The sequence below is a fragment of the Phocoena sinus genome, chromosome 19, assembly GCF_008692025.1.
Source record: "Phocoena sinus isolate mPhoSin1 chromosome 19, mPhoSin1.pri, whole genome shotgun sequence".
In the NCBI taxonomy this organism is placed as follows: Eukaryota; Metazoa; Chordata; class Mammalia; order Artiodactyla; family Phocoenidae; genus Phocoena; species Phocoena sinus.
In genome coordinates, this window is record NC_045781.1 from 28,770,492 (window position 1) to 28,786,422 (window position 15,931).

General features: G+C 41.0%; 1 protein-coding gene across 7 annotated transcripts in view; it reads left to right on the forward strand.

The window, feature by feature from the left end:
• FTO (FTO alpha-ketoglutarate dependent dioxygenase) overlaps window positions 1-15,931 on the forward strand; it is a 377,562-nt gene that overhangs the window by 258,695 nt on the left and 102,936 nt on the right. The window contains exons 9-10 of one of the 7 annotated variants that reach the window (XM_032612142.1): window positions 7,651-7,706; window positions 7,951-8,281. The exons of 5 other annotated variants lie outside the window; for them this stretch is intronic. In XM_032612142.1, the coding sequence (XP_032468033.1) occupies window positions 7,651-7,678 (28 nt within the window). In that variant the 3' untranslated portion in view covers window positions 7,679-7,706; window positions 7,951-8,281. Of the gene's footprint in view, window positions 1-7,650; window positions 7,732-7,950; window positions 8,282-15,931 lie in introns of those variants that run through there. One more of the 7 variants, XM_032612141.1, reaches the window with a different exon arrangement.

Sequence of the window (15,931 nt, forward strand, 5' to 3'; positions counted from 1 at the left end):
TTCCTAATTTATATCAAATGTTTCCCTAGGAGTAGACATTTCCTATTTTATAGGGACAAACACCAGGTTTGGAGAGGACAGTATTATGTAGTTTTTTTTAGGAATGTCAGACATTTGGCATGCCTAGCCCTACACCCTCTTCTCCTGCCCACAGCTGATATCACTGATCTTAATGCAGGTTTTCCTCCTGAGCTTTCTCAACAGCTATTACTGGCACTTGAAATTTAGATGAAACCTATTTGCCGTTCCTAGAATCATGGAAACAGCATAGATTGGGAGGCAGGAGTCCTAGGCTTTTAGTCTCTAACTTGCAGTGTGGGATCAAGCCATTGCAGTACTTAATCTTCATTTCCACATCTATACAATGAAGAAAAAAACTGGGTGATCTCTAATGGATCATCCATTTAGAACATTTTCTGATGCCTTTTACACACTCCTTCAACATTATTTCAGGGTCCCAAATGTATATATCTTGAAGATTTGTAAATCTTCACCCAAGTGTACATTTGTAATTTTGATATCACCGTTTTCCTGTTCAATTATACGTTTTTGAGATTCTAAATACACCTGCTCTTTAGCTAATTCCTTTCTTGTTGTTTAGTACTTTCTACTACTCTTAAGATTGATAAATGCTCATTGTAGAAAATTTGAAAACTATAGAAAAACACAAGAGGAAAATAAGACTCACCCATACACATGCTATCCAGAACTGTTAACATTTGGTGTAGGATTAGGAATGTTTATGTTTTAAAAATTTGTGTACCCTATCTTTTTCACAGAAAATATATTGTTACCATTTTCTCACTAATAATTTCCCTCAAAACGTACAATTTAGGGCTTCCCTGGTGGCACAGTGGTTGAGAGTCCGCCTGCCGATGCAGGGGACACGGGTTCGTGCCCTGGTCCGGGAAGATCCCACATGCCGCGGAGCGGCTGAACCCGTGAGCCATGGCCGCTGAGCCTGCGCGTCTGGAGCCTGTGCTCTGCAACGGGAGAGGCCACAACAGTGAGAGGCCCGCGTACTGCAAAAAAAACAAAACAAAAAAACCCCATACAATTTATTTAACCACATCTCTTTTGTTTTTTCCTTTTAAATATTATGATAGACATCCTTTTATAAAAATCTTTGATCCTTTATTGAACAGATTTCTAGATATGAAGTCACAAGGTGGAAGGGAAGGTACATTTTAAGTCCCTAACAAATCATAGGTACTTCATAAATAGGTGTGCAGTGAATTTTTGAATAAAACATTACCAATTTGATTTCCAGAAAGATGTACCAATTTACGTTTTCATCAGTAGTTTTTGAGACTGCCTCTCCCTTCTCATGTTTGGGAGCGTGGAAGAGTACCATTAAAAAACTTTTTTTTGCCGAGTTTATGGGCAAAAGTAACATCTTACTTCTTTATCGCTACTGTGGTTAAACATGTTTTTCATGCTTATTGGCCATGTTTGTGTGTATACGAATTTCTTATGCCTTCTGCCCATTTTCTCCTTCCTTTGGAGACATACATGTTAATGGTTAATAGCTACAATGGCTCTGAGTGCATTATCAAGGTGCCACTGTGTAATTGACAGTTGGAGCTAATCTTGGTCTGCGGGGGTGAGTTGGGGGTGGTGGAATTCCCAATATAGAGGTAAAGAAGAGAACTAAAAAAGTCTCTGTACATCTGGTAAGACTTTACTGTCGCTGAACAATAGTTCTATATTAAGGAGTAATAAGATGGGGATTAACTTATACACACTACCATATATAAAATAGGTAACTAATAAGGACCTACTGCGTAGCACATGGAACTCTTCTCAATACTCCGTAATGACCTATATGGGAAAAGGATATAAAAAAAGACTGGATATCTGTACACGTTTGACTGATTCACTTTGTACAGCAGAAACTAACACAGCATTGTGAATCAACTATATGCCAATAAAATTTTTTTTTTAAAAAAAATTTTTTTAAGGAGTAATAGTAGTCTCCTAGGCAGCTCTTGGTAAATTCTGAAGCTCCTTCCATGCTTGCACCCTTCCGGGAGGCCTTCAGTTTGCTGTCTCCTTGGGAGCTTGTTTGATTCCACAGGCAGCATGAAGCCAAAGCATGTTTCCTCACTAAGTCAGATCTCAGGACCTTAAAACCTGGCTTCCAGATTTATGATGCTCACCGGTAGAACTCCACTCACGGCCCTTTGTGCCAACGAAAGAACCAAGCCTGCTGATTTCAGCTCCCTGTGTGCCCTTTATGAGTCAAAATATGAAGAAGACAGAAGCAGTCCCACCCTGAACTCAAGAAGAACTGGTTAGTCACGAAGCACAACCACATGATTTTGCTCTTTTCTATTGTGTCTCCTAATTTTTTTCAAAACAGAATCTCTTGATTTATTCCTCATTCTTCTAACCTGGTGCTATTGGGGTCATTTTACCAAACAGTTGTGAAACAGTCACTGACCTCTGCTTTCTGCTGAGATTATTTGACAAGACTTGCTACCTGGAAACCAGAGTGGCTGAAAAGAGACCTCTTGATGCGTTTTTCAGGTTCAATACTAAGCAAACACGTTAGACTCTGCATTCAGGCTCCCAGCAGAGGGGGTGCTGACATGAGGGGGGAGGGGCTGAAATCCAAGGCACCCTCTTCTCTGCAAACTGGGACTCTGTTTGCCCACATGGGCACCTTTTGCTTTCTTTCTTTTCTTTTCTTTTCTTTTTTTTTTGAATTTTATTTTATTTATTTTTTATACAGCAGGTTCTTATAAGTTATCTATTGTATACGTATTAGTGTATATATGTCAATCCCAATCTCCAAGTTCATCCCACCACCAGCCCCGCCCCTTTCCCCCTTGGTGTCCATACGTTTGTTCTCTACATCTGTGTCTCTATTTCTGCCCGGCAAACTGGTTCATCTGTACCATTTTTCTAGGTTCCACATATATGTGTTAATATACGATATTTGTTTTTCTCTTTCTGACTTACTTCACTTTGTATGACGGTCTCTAGACCTATCCACGTCTCTACAAATGACCCAATTTCGTTCCTTTTTAGGGCTGAGTAATAAATACTCCAATGTATATATGTACCACATCTTCTCTATCCATTCGTCTGTCGATGGGCATTTAGGTTGCTTCCATGACCTGGCTATTGTAAATAGTGCTGCAGTTAACATTGGGGTGCATGTGTCTTTTTGAATTACGGTTTTGTCAGGGTATATGCCCAGTAGTGGGATTGCTGGGTCATATGGTAATTCTATTTTTAGTTTTTTAAGGAACCTCCATACTGTTCTCCATAGTGGCTGTATCAATTTACGGTCCCACCAACAGTGCAAGAGGGTTCCCTTTTCTCCACACCCTCTCTAGCATTTGTTGTTTGTAGATTTTCTGATGATGCCCGTGCTGACTGATGTGAGGTGATACCTCACTGTAGTTTTGATTTGCATTTGTCTAATAATTAGTGATGTTGAGCAGTTTTTCATGTGCTTCTTGGCCATCCGTATGTCTTCTTTGGAGAAATGTCTATTTAGGTCTTCTGCCCATTTTTGGATTGGGTTGTTTGTTTTTTTAATATTGAGCTGCATGAGCTGTTTATACATTTTGGAGATTAATCCTTTGTCAGTTGATTCATTTGCAAATATTTTCTCCCATTCTGAGGATTGTCTTTTCTTCTTGTTTGTAGTTTCCTTTGCTTTGCAAAAGCTTTGAAGTTTCATTAGATCCCATTTGTTTATTTTTGTTTTTATTTCCATCACTCTAGGAGGTGGATCAGAAAGGATCTTGCTGTGATTTATGTCAAAGAGTGTTCTTTCTATGTTTTCCTCTAAGAGTTTTATAGTGTCCGGTCTTATATTTAGGTCTCTAATCCATTTTGAGTTTATTTTTGTGTATGGTGTTAGGGAGTGTCCTAATTTCATTCTTTTACATGTAGCTGTCCAGTTCTCCCAGCACCACTTATTGAAGAGACTGTCTCTTCTCCATTGTATATCCTTGCATCCCTTGTCATAGATTAGTTGACCATAGGTGCGTGGGTTTATCTCTGGGCTTGCTATACTGTTCCATTGATCTATATTTCTGTTTTTGTGCCAGTCCCATATTGTCTTGATTACTGTAGCTTTGTAGTATAGTCTGAAGTCAGGGAGTGTGATTCCTCCAGCTCCGTTTTTTTCCCTCAAGACTGCTTTGGCTATTCGGGGTCTTTTGTGTCTCCATACAAATTTTAAGATTTTTTTATTCTAGTTCTGTAAAAAATGAGGGGTACCTTTTTATAATTTGCCCAAAGGTGCCAAAAAGGCTTGCCGAAGCCCTAATCAACAGTCTCTACAACTCAAGGAAGAACCTCTTCTTCCAAGCAGGTTCAATCCAAAAAGCTGTCCATAAAACCTTTTGTTTGTGAATCCGAAGTGGAATGAGACAGCCACTGGTAATACAGTCTGTTAAGGACATAATTTTGCCCTAGTATTTAGGTTTCTTCTTATCAATAAAGCTAAATGGAAAGTTCTTAAGTTCTAAATACAGTAGAAAGTTTCTTAAGAAACTGTATTTAAATAGCTCAATATACAACGGGTATACTTTTTATTGCAACGTTGGGGCTTTGTCTGTTTGTTTCCTGAAGCGACCATAACTAACACAGGATTAGATGCAAAAACTGTTTTCTGCTACAGCCTGGCATTACAAAATTCTCAGTTCCCACAGAGTCGTGTTATACACAAGTCTAAACAGAGTGTAGCCAATTTTCCTCACAATGAGATAGCAGGGTTCTCCACAGTATTTGAGGCCTGGCAAGCTACTATTAAATTTGGAAGTAAAGTTCTAATGGCATCTACACGTGAAGGCCCATATTCCTTTGTGTTCCCCAAATCATCACACCAAAAAAGAAAAGAAAAAAACGAAGCCACTTTCCCCTGAGTAATGTCAGTAGACATGGAGGAAAACCTGAAGCCTTTCTGCTCTTAAGAGCCATTCTGAGCCTAATTTCAATATCGCAGTCCTGAATCTCATTGAAAAATTAAGCAAAGGCTCACCCCCACCACCCTCTGTGATTAGAAAGCATTAGGAGGGAAGTATTGGGGTCAATCTCAACCTTATTCTTGAGGTAGGTTGAGGGTTGCACTCTTATGAAAGAGCATGGCACGCCTCAGGCGCACCATTTTTCTTTTGTCTGTCCAAGTTGGTGAATATGATGGAGTAGAGTGCTTTATGTGAGATTCACATTTTCCTTTTTCATGGGGGAAATTAAATTTTAAGTCATTTTTAGTAGGCGTTTTGTTCAAGTACCATAACCAGTGAACAGATGGAGAAAGACTTATCTTGATGGTAGTCATGTGCTCTCATGTTATAATCAGAGGGGTTTCGGTGAAAAACCTTGCCTTTAGGGGTCAGGAGGCTTCATTCTCTCCCACACCACATCCAGAAGTTACCATTATAACACCTGCTCGTGAGAACTTGTTTAGCCTCACTGGTACAAATTCGCATCTTCTAGTGACAGAAGGCTCAGAAATATTACTCTCTTGGAAGCTCTGCCCAGGAAACAAGTTTTCTAGCTGGGCTTTGCAGCTGTTGAAACTTCATCACCTTTCACCTGAATCTCTACTATGTTTTGCAAATGAGGAGCCGGTGAGAAAGATATGCAGCTCGGAGCTGGCCAAGTTTTAAGTAGGTAAAGCTTGTAGTGTTTAGATCATAGCCCCAAACTACTTAAGGCTTCTGCTAACATGGAAATCAGACTCTTTACTGCTGAGAGATTGGATATTCAGATAGATTTTTTTATGAAGGAAATAAATATTTCAACATGCAAACACTACCCAAGCGGGTAGTGATGCTTCAAAACAGGGTCAGAGGTCAGGTTTTTTTCTGTTTGCTTTTGGGGATGAGAAGTTGAAAGGTATTGCATATTACTACCTACCCCGAGCCTCACATGGTAAAACAATTACTGCTAGCTGGTGCAAAATATGTACATGCATTTCTGTGGTCAAAGATCCTGAGATTTCTCTCTGCGTTTTTTGTGGTCCTCATTATAAAAAATATATCATGAGGAACGATGGGGTTTTCTCCATCATAAGTGTAAAAGAGTCAGGCTGAAAATTCATGTCGGATAGTTCAACTTTTAACAAACTTAATTTCGGAATAATAAGTAAGAATAAATAAGAATACGATGGATTTTTCCTTTAGAGAATAGTATAGTTCATTTTCATGGTTTGCCTTTAAAACACGCACCAGAGCCCTAGGGTACTGGATCCTTTTTAGAGGAGCCCCTGACCTAGTGGTCAGCCAGTCTGAGCGGATGGGGGCCCAGGATGTCTTCAGGCAGGCATAACGGACGGTGGCACCTTGTTCCAAAACTCAAGCACGGATTCAGTGGAGTGCACAGTTGGATAGATAAGACTTAGAGCTTCTGAAATCCTTTTTTCTCTGCCTTCAAGTAGGGGAAAGTAGTACTGGCTGCACAGTTAATTAGTAGTCACACAAAATAACAGAAATGGTAAGCTGGGATCCATACAGGAGCCAGCAGGCAGTGTCAGTGAGGGAAGCAGGCCAGGTGCCATGCGACAGGGAGTTGCGGGCACCAGGCAGAGCCAGGAAGCACAGCTTCGCTTTATTTGTTTATTTATTTATTTATTTTTGCGGTACGCGGGCCTCTCACTGCCGTGGCCTCTCCCGTTGCGGAGCACAGGCTCCGGACGCGCAGGCCCAGCGGCCATGGCTCACGGGCCCAGCCGCTCCGCGGCATGTGGGATCTTCCCGGACCGGGGCACGAACCCGCGTCCCTTGCATCGGCAGGCGGACTCTCAACCACTGCGCCACCAGGGAAGCCCAGCTTCTCTTTAAAGAGGACAAGCAGCTGCCCTGAGGGAGTGCGGGCCCACTGTCGTGGACTTGCCAGGTTTCTTTTTTCTGACGGAAGCCGGAAATCCAGATTTTTATATGAAAGGTACTTATATAAACATTTTGGCAACTAAGTTTTTAAAATGTTTTTAAGCATGTTGAAGGCTGGAATTTACCTACAAGCCACATGTTTGTGACTTCAGCTTTCAAAAGTTACAAAATGTGGAGTCAGGGGCTTAGTGGCAATACCTTCTCCTTCTCCAGGGGAAGTGTTTATAGGCTGGTGTGTTCGGAACGATGACTGTTCTGTGGTTTCAAACCTTACCGCAAAGAATGCAGAGTTACTCTGAGATTGAGAGCAGCTTGTCACATTTACATCGTTGCTTTTTAATGACATGGGTCTTTTGTCAAGGCCGACTTAAGGGAGTCGAGTTCCAGAAACGTTTATAGGGCAGAGCCGCCCTCAGCTTTCTCTTCTTACTGACTTTTAACCCATCACAAAGTAATTACTTTCTCTCCCCCTCCCTCCCATCAACCTTTGGAATGTGGTTATTCTTCAGAGTTCATTCAGAGGCAGGACATTATTCACGTTTCCTTTCCCAGAGCCACTAAGCATCAGAAGATAGTGTTTGTACCGCAGTCAAACAGATAAATCATCCCTTAATGTGTGCTTTTGAGTAATGACTGGTTTAGTAATGATCAGATAGACAAGAAAAGACCTTGGCTAAGTCAGTGATGTTATGACATGATTATTTTAATAATTGTTTCTTTTGGTTTCTTTTGGGATGTCTAGCTGGCATCTGAGTTTCTTGGGCAGAGAGTGTAGTGAAATATGTTTCTTTTTCAGGGCAGAGAGGAGTGGTGGTGAGCAGTGAGATTACCGTGTGTCCTCAGCAACCATGGATATCCTTCCAAATAGATGAAGTTTAGTTTAAAACCTGCCATTAATTCTTGGCCTCTGGCAAGAGTGGTACAAGGTTGCCTGTTGGTTCCAGTGAGTGTGTGGGGGTGGGGAAGGGGGAAAGAACAGCAATTAGTCAATGACATTTATGACCGATTTATAAAATACAAATGAAATAATTGGTTACAAAATCATGACAAGCCTTCACTTGCCTTTTGCAATTGTGTTCTTAACACATTGTGAAACTTTATGAACAGTCTTTGCAGAAATCAAACAGCGGCTGGTATGAAGAGATCAAGCCAAGGCACTCGACTTGGGGAATAGCTATGGGGCAAGAAGATTCTCAAAGTATGTTTCCCGTCCTCTTCACAAATACACCTCACTGTTATTTTAGATCCAGAGACAGTCTCAGACAGGGAGTCACCACAGTGTTGGTGTAGCAGGCCGAGCCAGGGAAAAGAAAAAGAAAATCTTTTAAATGCATGGAAGCCCTTTGAAGTCCTTGCTAAGATTGAAGTACAGGGTGTTTGTAGAACGTTAGAGACAGACAGTATACATGTCCATAGCCCTTTCTTAGAAAAAAAAAAAGAATGTCATGAAGAACCTAGAGGTAAGACGGGAATAAAGACACAGACCTACTAGAGAATGGACTTGAGGACATAAGGAGGGGGAAGGGTAAGCTGTGGCAAAGTGAGAGAGTGTCATGGACGTATGTACACTACCAAACGTAAAATAGATAGCTAGTGGGAAGCAGCCGCATAGCACAGGGAGATCAGCTCGGTGCTTTGTGACCACCTAGAGGGGTGGGATAGGGAGGGTGGGAGGGAGGGAGATGCAAGAGGGAGGAGATATGGGGACATATGTATACGTATAGCTGATTCACTTTGTTATAAAGCAGAAGCTAACACACCATTGTAAAGCAATTATACTCCAATAAAGAGGTAAAAAAAAAAAAAAAGTGTGAGGTGGCGTCAAGGAAATAAATGCCAAGGTTGGCACCACATTTTGGCCCTGGGTGATTTTTCTGTTTTTCACATCTCCTTTCAGATCCTCACCTCTAACCCTTAGTCTGTTCATCCTTTCCCACCTTTAGAGAGAGAACATTGGCTGAATAAAATGAAAAGGGGAGCCAGAGGCTAATTATGTGTTTAAAGGTATATTGAGGTATAATTTGAAGCTCATTTTGAAAAGAATTTGTCCATGTCTTTGTAAGGAAGTTCTCAGCTTGAAGAGCATAACCCTCAATTTTAGCAGAGATGTTCCATTTAGTGCTTTTTTTTTTTTTTTTAATTCTTCTGAAACATTTTAGACCCATGATCAAAAGGGCTGACTGGATCTAAGTCTCTTATTTTCTACACTCCTGAGCAAAATTCAGAAAAACTGGCTGGTCTAGTTTAGAGAAGAAAGCTAATGGGGGGGAGGGGGGCGGGATACTTTCAAAATACAGTCCTACTCTAAATCCTCTGCATTTAGTGATAGACTGTTCTAATTTTGAAATAAGTTTATATTGCTCTAACACTCTAAAAGTTCCGTTTTGGTCTCCGACTCTTAAAATAACAAATCATCTCCAAACGCCTGAAATTCCCTTTAGTTAAAAATGGGATTGAAGTTGAAAAGGGAGAGCTAGGACTGGACATTACCCTGCAAATCTAGGTTAAACCGGGTTGAGTTTTTCCAGAGTCCACCGTTTAGGATTTCAGCCGTCCCGGACCGGCACGTGGTGTTTCCTCTGCTCCTTTGTGAAGACTGACCATGTGTTCCCTTCCCCGTGCTCCTAAGCTGAATATCATCGCAAATGCTCTGGATCCTTCTTCGGAGAGCCTTTGTGTGGCACACAGGAAGGGATGGGTCATGAATATGCAATGCCTGATATGTAATGTCTTCTTTTAAAACTACAAAAAGAGCGTTCTGATCTCCAACTTGGGAGCTGATTTCTGATTTCAGCCTAGACAGGTCTGCTTAAAACTATAATCAAGCTGATTGTATTGCCCTGGAATTCTAATTTCCAATTTAGGGTTTTGCTATATAATCTCTAGTAGAGTGTGTCTAATCTTCATGAAACCCAGAGTCTTTATAAAAACTCGGTGGATTTTCTTCCACGGGTCTAGGCTGAGCTGTAGAGACATTCAATTACTGAGTAAATGAAGGCAGTGTTGTTATGTCACTGTCTTTTTGAAAGACCAACTCAAATTCTATATGCTGTAGCTTTGATCCTTTTCATTTACTTCTAAGTACACTTGTTATTATAGTAACTGTTGTTTGTATGTTATTTTAGCTTTTTACTTAAGTAGCTATTTAGCAATTTAAATGAAAATGTAATTAGGTTACATCTGTTTTACATGCATGTAATACCACGCAGATGTAAACTTCTATTAAAGCCATATTTTCTTTTTGGCAAGGAAAGGCAAAAACAAAATTGCACCAATCATTGGAGTACATCTTGCTCTTAAAATAAAAGAACCGTATATACAAAACGCTACGCCATCATTTACACGGTGGTGAGAGTACATCACTTCAGTTTTGTAACTAAAAGAACAAATGCCTTCTATTTTATCTGGATACAGAGTCTAAAATGGCAGTGTAGCTTCCCCCAGTCTGCGGGTTTGTGCAGACAGGGTTGCACCCATCTCCACATCATAAACACTGGCTCCTATAATCCCACGTGCTGTGGAGTCAGAGAGCCGCAAGAGTCTAACTTAGCTCTACTTTAACTGACTTTCGTGAAGCCACTTTACGCTTCTCTATTACTAAAAAAAACCCCCAAGAGTAATGGTATTTTCTCCACCTGCCTCATAGGCTTGTTGTGAGGATCAAGTGAGATAACGAGTGAGCATGTATTTTGCCAAGTATAAAATGTAATTGTTAGAGAGCATTATTAGTATATTAGTCCAAAGACAACATCAACAATAAGCCCCCCTCCCGTTCCCCCCACATTTTTGTGTGTACAGTGGGGATTGAACTCAGAAATTAATTCTCTTGTTTTGGGAGCCATTGCCTCTCTTACAGCCTCTTAATAGGATTTATAAAACATCATTTCAGACAAAGTCATTTATCTTATTTGCTAACAAGACACAAAATTTGGACTGTCTGGAACCAGGTAATATTTTAAGAGTTGCCCATTTGTTCCATACATGTTCAGCTTTTCAGTGCAGTCATTTTTAATGGTGGTTTTTATAGCATCAATAAAAATATTTTCATATAATTCTTCCTTGTAAATATGGTTAAACTTTTAGCTTTCTGCTACTTGGTAACATGTTAAATAACTTAATGTACTTTCAAATTGATTGTTCAATGCCAAGACAGTAAGAAGCCAGGAGGAGCCAGCTTTACAGCATTGCTCTTTTACGCTGGGGCCCTAAGCTGAGCTATGAAGGAAAAAAATTCCAGTGGAGTTTGCAATATCCAACTTGTTAGAGATTTTCCATCTCTGATTTTGAAAGAGGGAGCATGGGTTATATTGCCAACACCTCTCTCATACCTGCTTTAAGAAGTTAATATTTTAGTTGGCAAGGAAAGGAAATCTTCCATCCATGTAATGATCTGTGTACCATTTATTGAGCACTTACTGTATGCCGAGTGCTATTCTAAATGTACATTATTTCATCCTTTAGAGCAAACGCATGGAGTAGTTACTGTTGTTATCCCTCATTTTTTAAATGAATTTTAAAATTTACAATGTTGTGTTAGTTTCAGGTGTACAGTAAAGTGATTCAGATATATATCTATCCAGATAGATATATATCTATGTATCTAGATATATCTATAGATCTCTATCTATCTATATATATAGATATCTATCTATATCTATGTACATATCTATATCTATCTATCTATCTATATTCTCTTTCAGATTATTTCCCATTATAGGTTATTACAAGATACTGAGGATAATTCCCTGTGCTATATAGTAGGTCCTTGTTGTTTACTTATTTTATATATAGTAGTGTGTATATGTTAATCCCAAACCCCTAATTTATCTCTCCCCCCTGCCCCATCCCTCATTTTTGAGGTGAAGAAATTGAAGTCTAGAGAAATTAAGAACTTTCCCAAGGTTATATAGCTTATAAGTGGTAGAGCTAGGATTTTAACCTTGGCAATCTGGCACCAAGGCCTAGATTTTTACCCACTCTACTTCTCCATACCTCATGTAATACTAGGGCTTTTGTTGTTATTGCTATCTCTTTGTTTGTACTGGTTCCGTCATCCGAATCAAGCGTCTGTGACCTAGAAAGACTCTTAAGAGAAGACTTCCCTTCCTCCCGACATCCCCTTTTTCCCAGTTCAGAAAACCGTATTTGAAAGACATAGGTGCCACAGAAATAAAAATAAATAAGACACGGTGCTCATGGTACTTAGAGTTTAGTTCGTGAGGGGTTTGGGTAAGGGATATGGAGAAATAGACTGCCAAGGAGGATGGAATACATACTAAATAAAGATTCAGCTGACGTGCTCAGGGAGGACGGATCAGAGAGTCATCAAGGTCAGGGGAAGCTGCACTAGACCTGGGCCTGGGAGAATGTATATGATTGTGATAAGCAAAGGACACAGGTGGCATTTCAAGCTTCAGGAATAGAATGAGCAAAGACTTGGAGGAAAGAAAATGCAAGCTGGCCTGCTGCGAGAGTTACAGCGAGAGACTCTGAAGCCTCAACTTGGGCAGGAAGAGCACAGCTCAGGAAATAGAATGACCTTGCAAGGGTAGGGGGCTGGGATATGACAACTGATTAAAGAAGGAGGGAGAGGGAGAATTTGAGGAGGTTACTGGGGTCTCCGGCCCGGTAGGCTAGTGGTAATATTCATCCTAAGAGGCAACTCAAATTCAAGAAACACTCATATAGTTAGAGAGGCAGAACCAGGTAGAAGGTAAGAACGTGGACCCTCTATTCAGAGAGTCCTGGGTCGGAATCTGTTCTCTACCACTTACTGGTATAGTGACTTTGAGCCAGTTACTTGTTTCACTCCCAGTTTCCTCATCTCTAAGGTGGAAATAATCTTAATACTTACCCTGTAATGCTGTTGGGGAAAAGCTAATAGCTGTAGAATGCTTAGCGCAGTGCCTCATAGCACACGTTAAATAAATATCTTACTTTGGGTGAGTAGGCTTTGAATCCCCGTTTGATAGATGAGGCTCCCAAAGTCTGGGTAGGCAGAGTCACTTTCTAAAGTCCTGCATTCAGTGAGGGCTTGCCAGGGTGAGTAGAGACCTATACTCTTGCCTCTTGGTGCAGTGCGCTGTCCTGCTAAATTCTAGGTACCTCACACTCAGTCAGCGTCAGGCTGAATCTTGTGGTGGTGTGGCTTTGACCTTCTTTCCATAGAGGATGACGTAGCAGAAGCAGGTACTGTCTCCTCTCATACGTTTACAGCCATTGGCTGAGTGTGTATTACGTGTCTAGCGTGCTATTACATGTTTTGCCTACATTTCTAATGACAGATTATAGATTTAAATGTTCTCCCGTTGCTTTCTTTTATAACTTAGGCGTTCACCTTTCCAGAGTCTTTTGGGTCCAGCAAAGGCAGTTGTATCCTTCTGTGCGTGCCCTACAGAATGTCCATGACAAAAGAAATTGTATTTCTTGATGACTTGCTGGTACAGGAAGGCCACCCAAAGCGTACCCTCTTCTGTACCCTAAATCTCAGTGTGTGTCCTTCTTTTTCTCCTTTTGTGCCCAAGTTAAGCTATTAAGTAGGTAATACACTGTTAAACCCAGATCATGGTGCTTGGGAGAACAACGCCCAAGACTCATGAATAGTCCTCACTGTTAATTGTTAAGCTGCTTCTGCCGGGTGGCTGACCTCGCAGCGTTTGTGTTGTGACAGCTCGTTTGCGTTGATGAGGTGAATGCGTATCTGCCATGATGGCAGGAGTCGGATGAGTCTGGGAAGCCTGGACACAGTATCAGATCATGTTTCACCCAGAGAACAAGATTGATTGATGGTGTTACATGAGGGTGAGGTGGACCCGGCACCACCGTACCACATGCTTTTTTATTCCCTCGTCTGCTCAGTATGCAAGTACAAACAGCTTTCACACAATTTTTTACCTAGAAAGGAGCCTGGGGCTGCATCCAAGTACATTTAACATATGAAAATTGAGCTGCTTTGAACTTGTATGTTTTTGATAACTGCTTGGTATGCTTCCTGGAGGGTCACCTGTAGGCTTTTCTTTCCAAATCCTAATCCCTTTGATTGAGTGCCAGGATAGATAACTCTCATTGAACCACTCCAGTCTCATAATTCTTCCTTCATTCGGAGTTGAAAGGGAACAGCTCCAGATTCAATAGGCAAATCCTCAGATTTAGCTAAAGTCATTCAAACACTTTAAAACTAAAACGGTTTTGTTCTAAAATAGGGTTCAGATGGGCTACTGAATGTTTGCACAAGCTAGTTGCTGCTACGCACTGCAGGATGGGGTGGAAAAACACCCTTGTCTCCGCCTGCACCGCCGACCCCCTCCCCGTTTGCTGTCTCCTTGACCGAGGATTCAAAGGAGGACAACTTGGAGAGTTTGAAGTTTCAAAGCGAGTTGACATGATTGTTTTTAAACGTGGGCATGAGAACAAGCTAGACATTGCTTCTTTTCTGTCCTCCCTAAGACCAGGCTAAACATTCCTGCCCTCTCCTCCCAACCCCCTTCAGGAGGAAGGAAAACAACCATGTTCTTTTTATCTTTACAAATGTGCCTGGTGGGGACTAATCTAAACCAGTTCAAGATGCTTTTATTGAAAACTGTTTAGAGGAACGGAAGGTGCTGTAGAATTAGAAAGAAAGTGGCATCTGGGCCTCTTTGCCGTCCTGCCCCTGAGCTTGCTGTCTGTCTGTCTGGCCCTGTCTCCAATTTCTCTCTCTCTCTCTCTCTCTCTCTCTCTCTCTCTCTCTCTCTCTCTCTCTCTCTCTCTCTCTCGGCACTAACCTGGATTTCTGCTGAGATCTCTGTTTCGAGTCTTTTCAGAGATCATGTTTACTCAAAGATGGTCCCTTTCTGCTGAACATCCTGTGTCTGTCCTATTTGGCCAGAGAGTGCTTCTGTTGGGAAAAGCCATCCTCTTTCTCTTTGTACCTAGTGCCCTATTTCAAAAGGAAGCCTGAAAAGTCATTTCCAGGTTCTGTGTGTGATTGGGTCCTGCGTGGCTTATCAGAGTGAATGTTCCCTCCTGGGTGAACAATCCTTCCCCTCCTCTTGGCCACCAGATGAAGAGATGGGCCCATTGTCAGAGTATTGGGGATCTGAGGCAAGACTGGATTTATCCTCCCCTGGCTAGTTTCCCACTTCTAAAATGGGGCTACTTCACTCATCGTTGACACCTAACCTTTGTCAAGAACATGGTATATTAGTAAAGTGAAAGATGTTATGTGATTATGAAAAAGGTCAAGACTGGAATCTACCCCATAAGGGAGGACAAAATGATTCAACAGTGATCCAGACAGCTCCTCATCTGAACCCATTTTACAGTCTCCTCTTGGACTACACATTCCATCCAGCTCCGTACTAGGACTTGACCTTGCCTAGCTTGTGAATTTCGACCCATTGATGGTATAAGTTTATTAACAGCCTTGTTCGTTAGATCCTTCTCCTGTTTCTCCTTTTCTGTTTCTCTCCCTGAAAGGTCTTTATGACATTGTAATCATTTGTAATTTTAAAGTGCCTCTAATAATGCCTAAAAACAGCGCTTGATTTTAACGAGTGCTGCTTAACCATAGAAGGGTGGTGTCTGCATCCCTGTCAGTTCTTACGACGATACTTTGGAATGAAAGTAGAAAGTTTATGACACGTTTTATTATATTCCTAAACGTGAAAGAGGATTCTAATTTCAAAATAAGTGGCTGTACTTTTTCATTCTTATTTAGCCTCTGTAGCTGTTTTAATATCCCTTTTATGGTTGACTGGTCAAGGTTTTAAAACAAGTTCTTCGGGGACTCCATGCCCATTAGTCCCTGGCCATAAAACTTGAACTTGACTACAATAAAACATGATGCCATGGAGCAATTAAGAGGAGAACTTTCAGAGATGACTGTGAATATGAAATGCAGTGATTTATTTTATTAATGGATTTGGGGGGAAACCAGCCCACCTCTTTGAAGCTCAACTCTGTGTATTTGGGGATTTTTATATTTTTAATTTATTTCTTTGTTTCTCTCAGGGCAATAGGGGGTTCCATAGCGGGCTCTTACGGTATAGCAATCCTCCTTTTGTAGCCTCCTACTTCTGAATATGAGCCTTTATTTT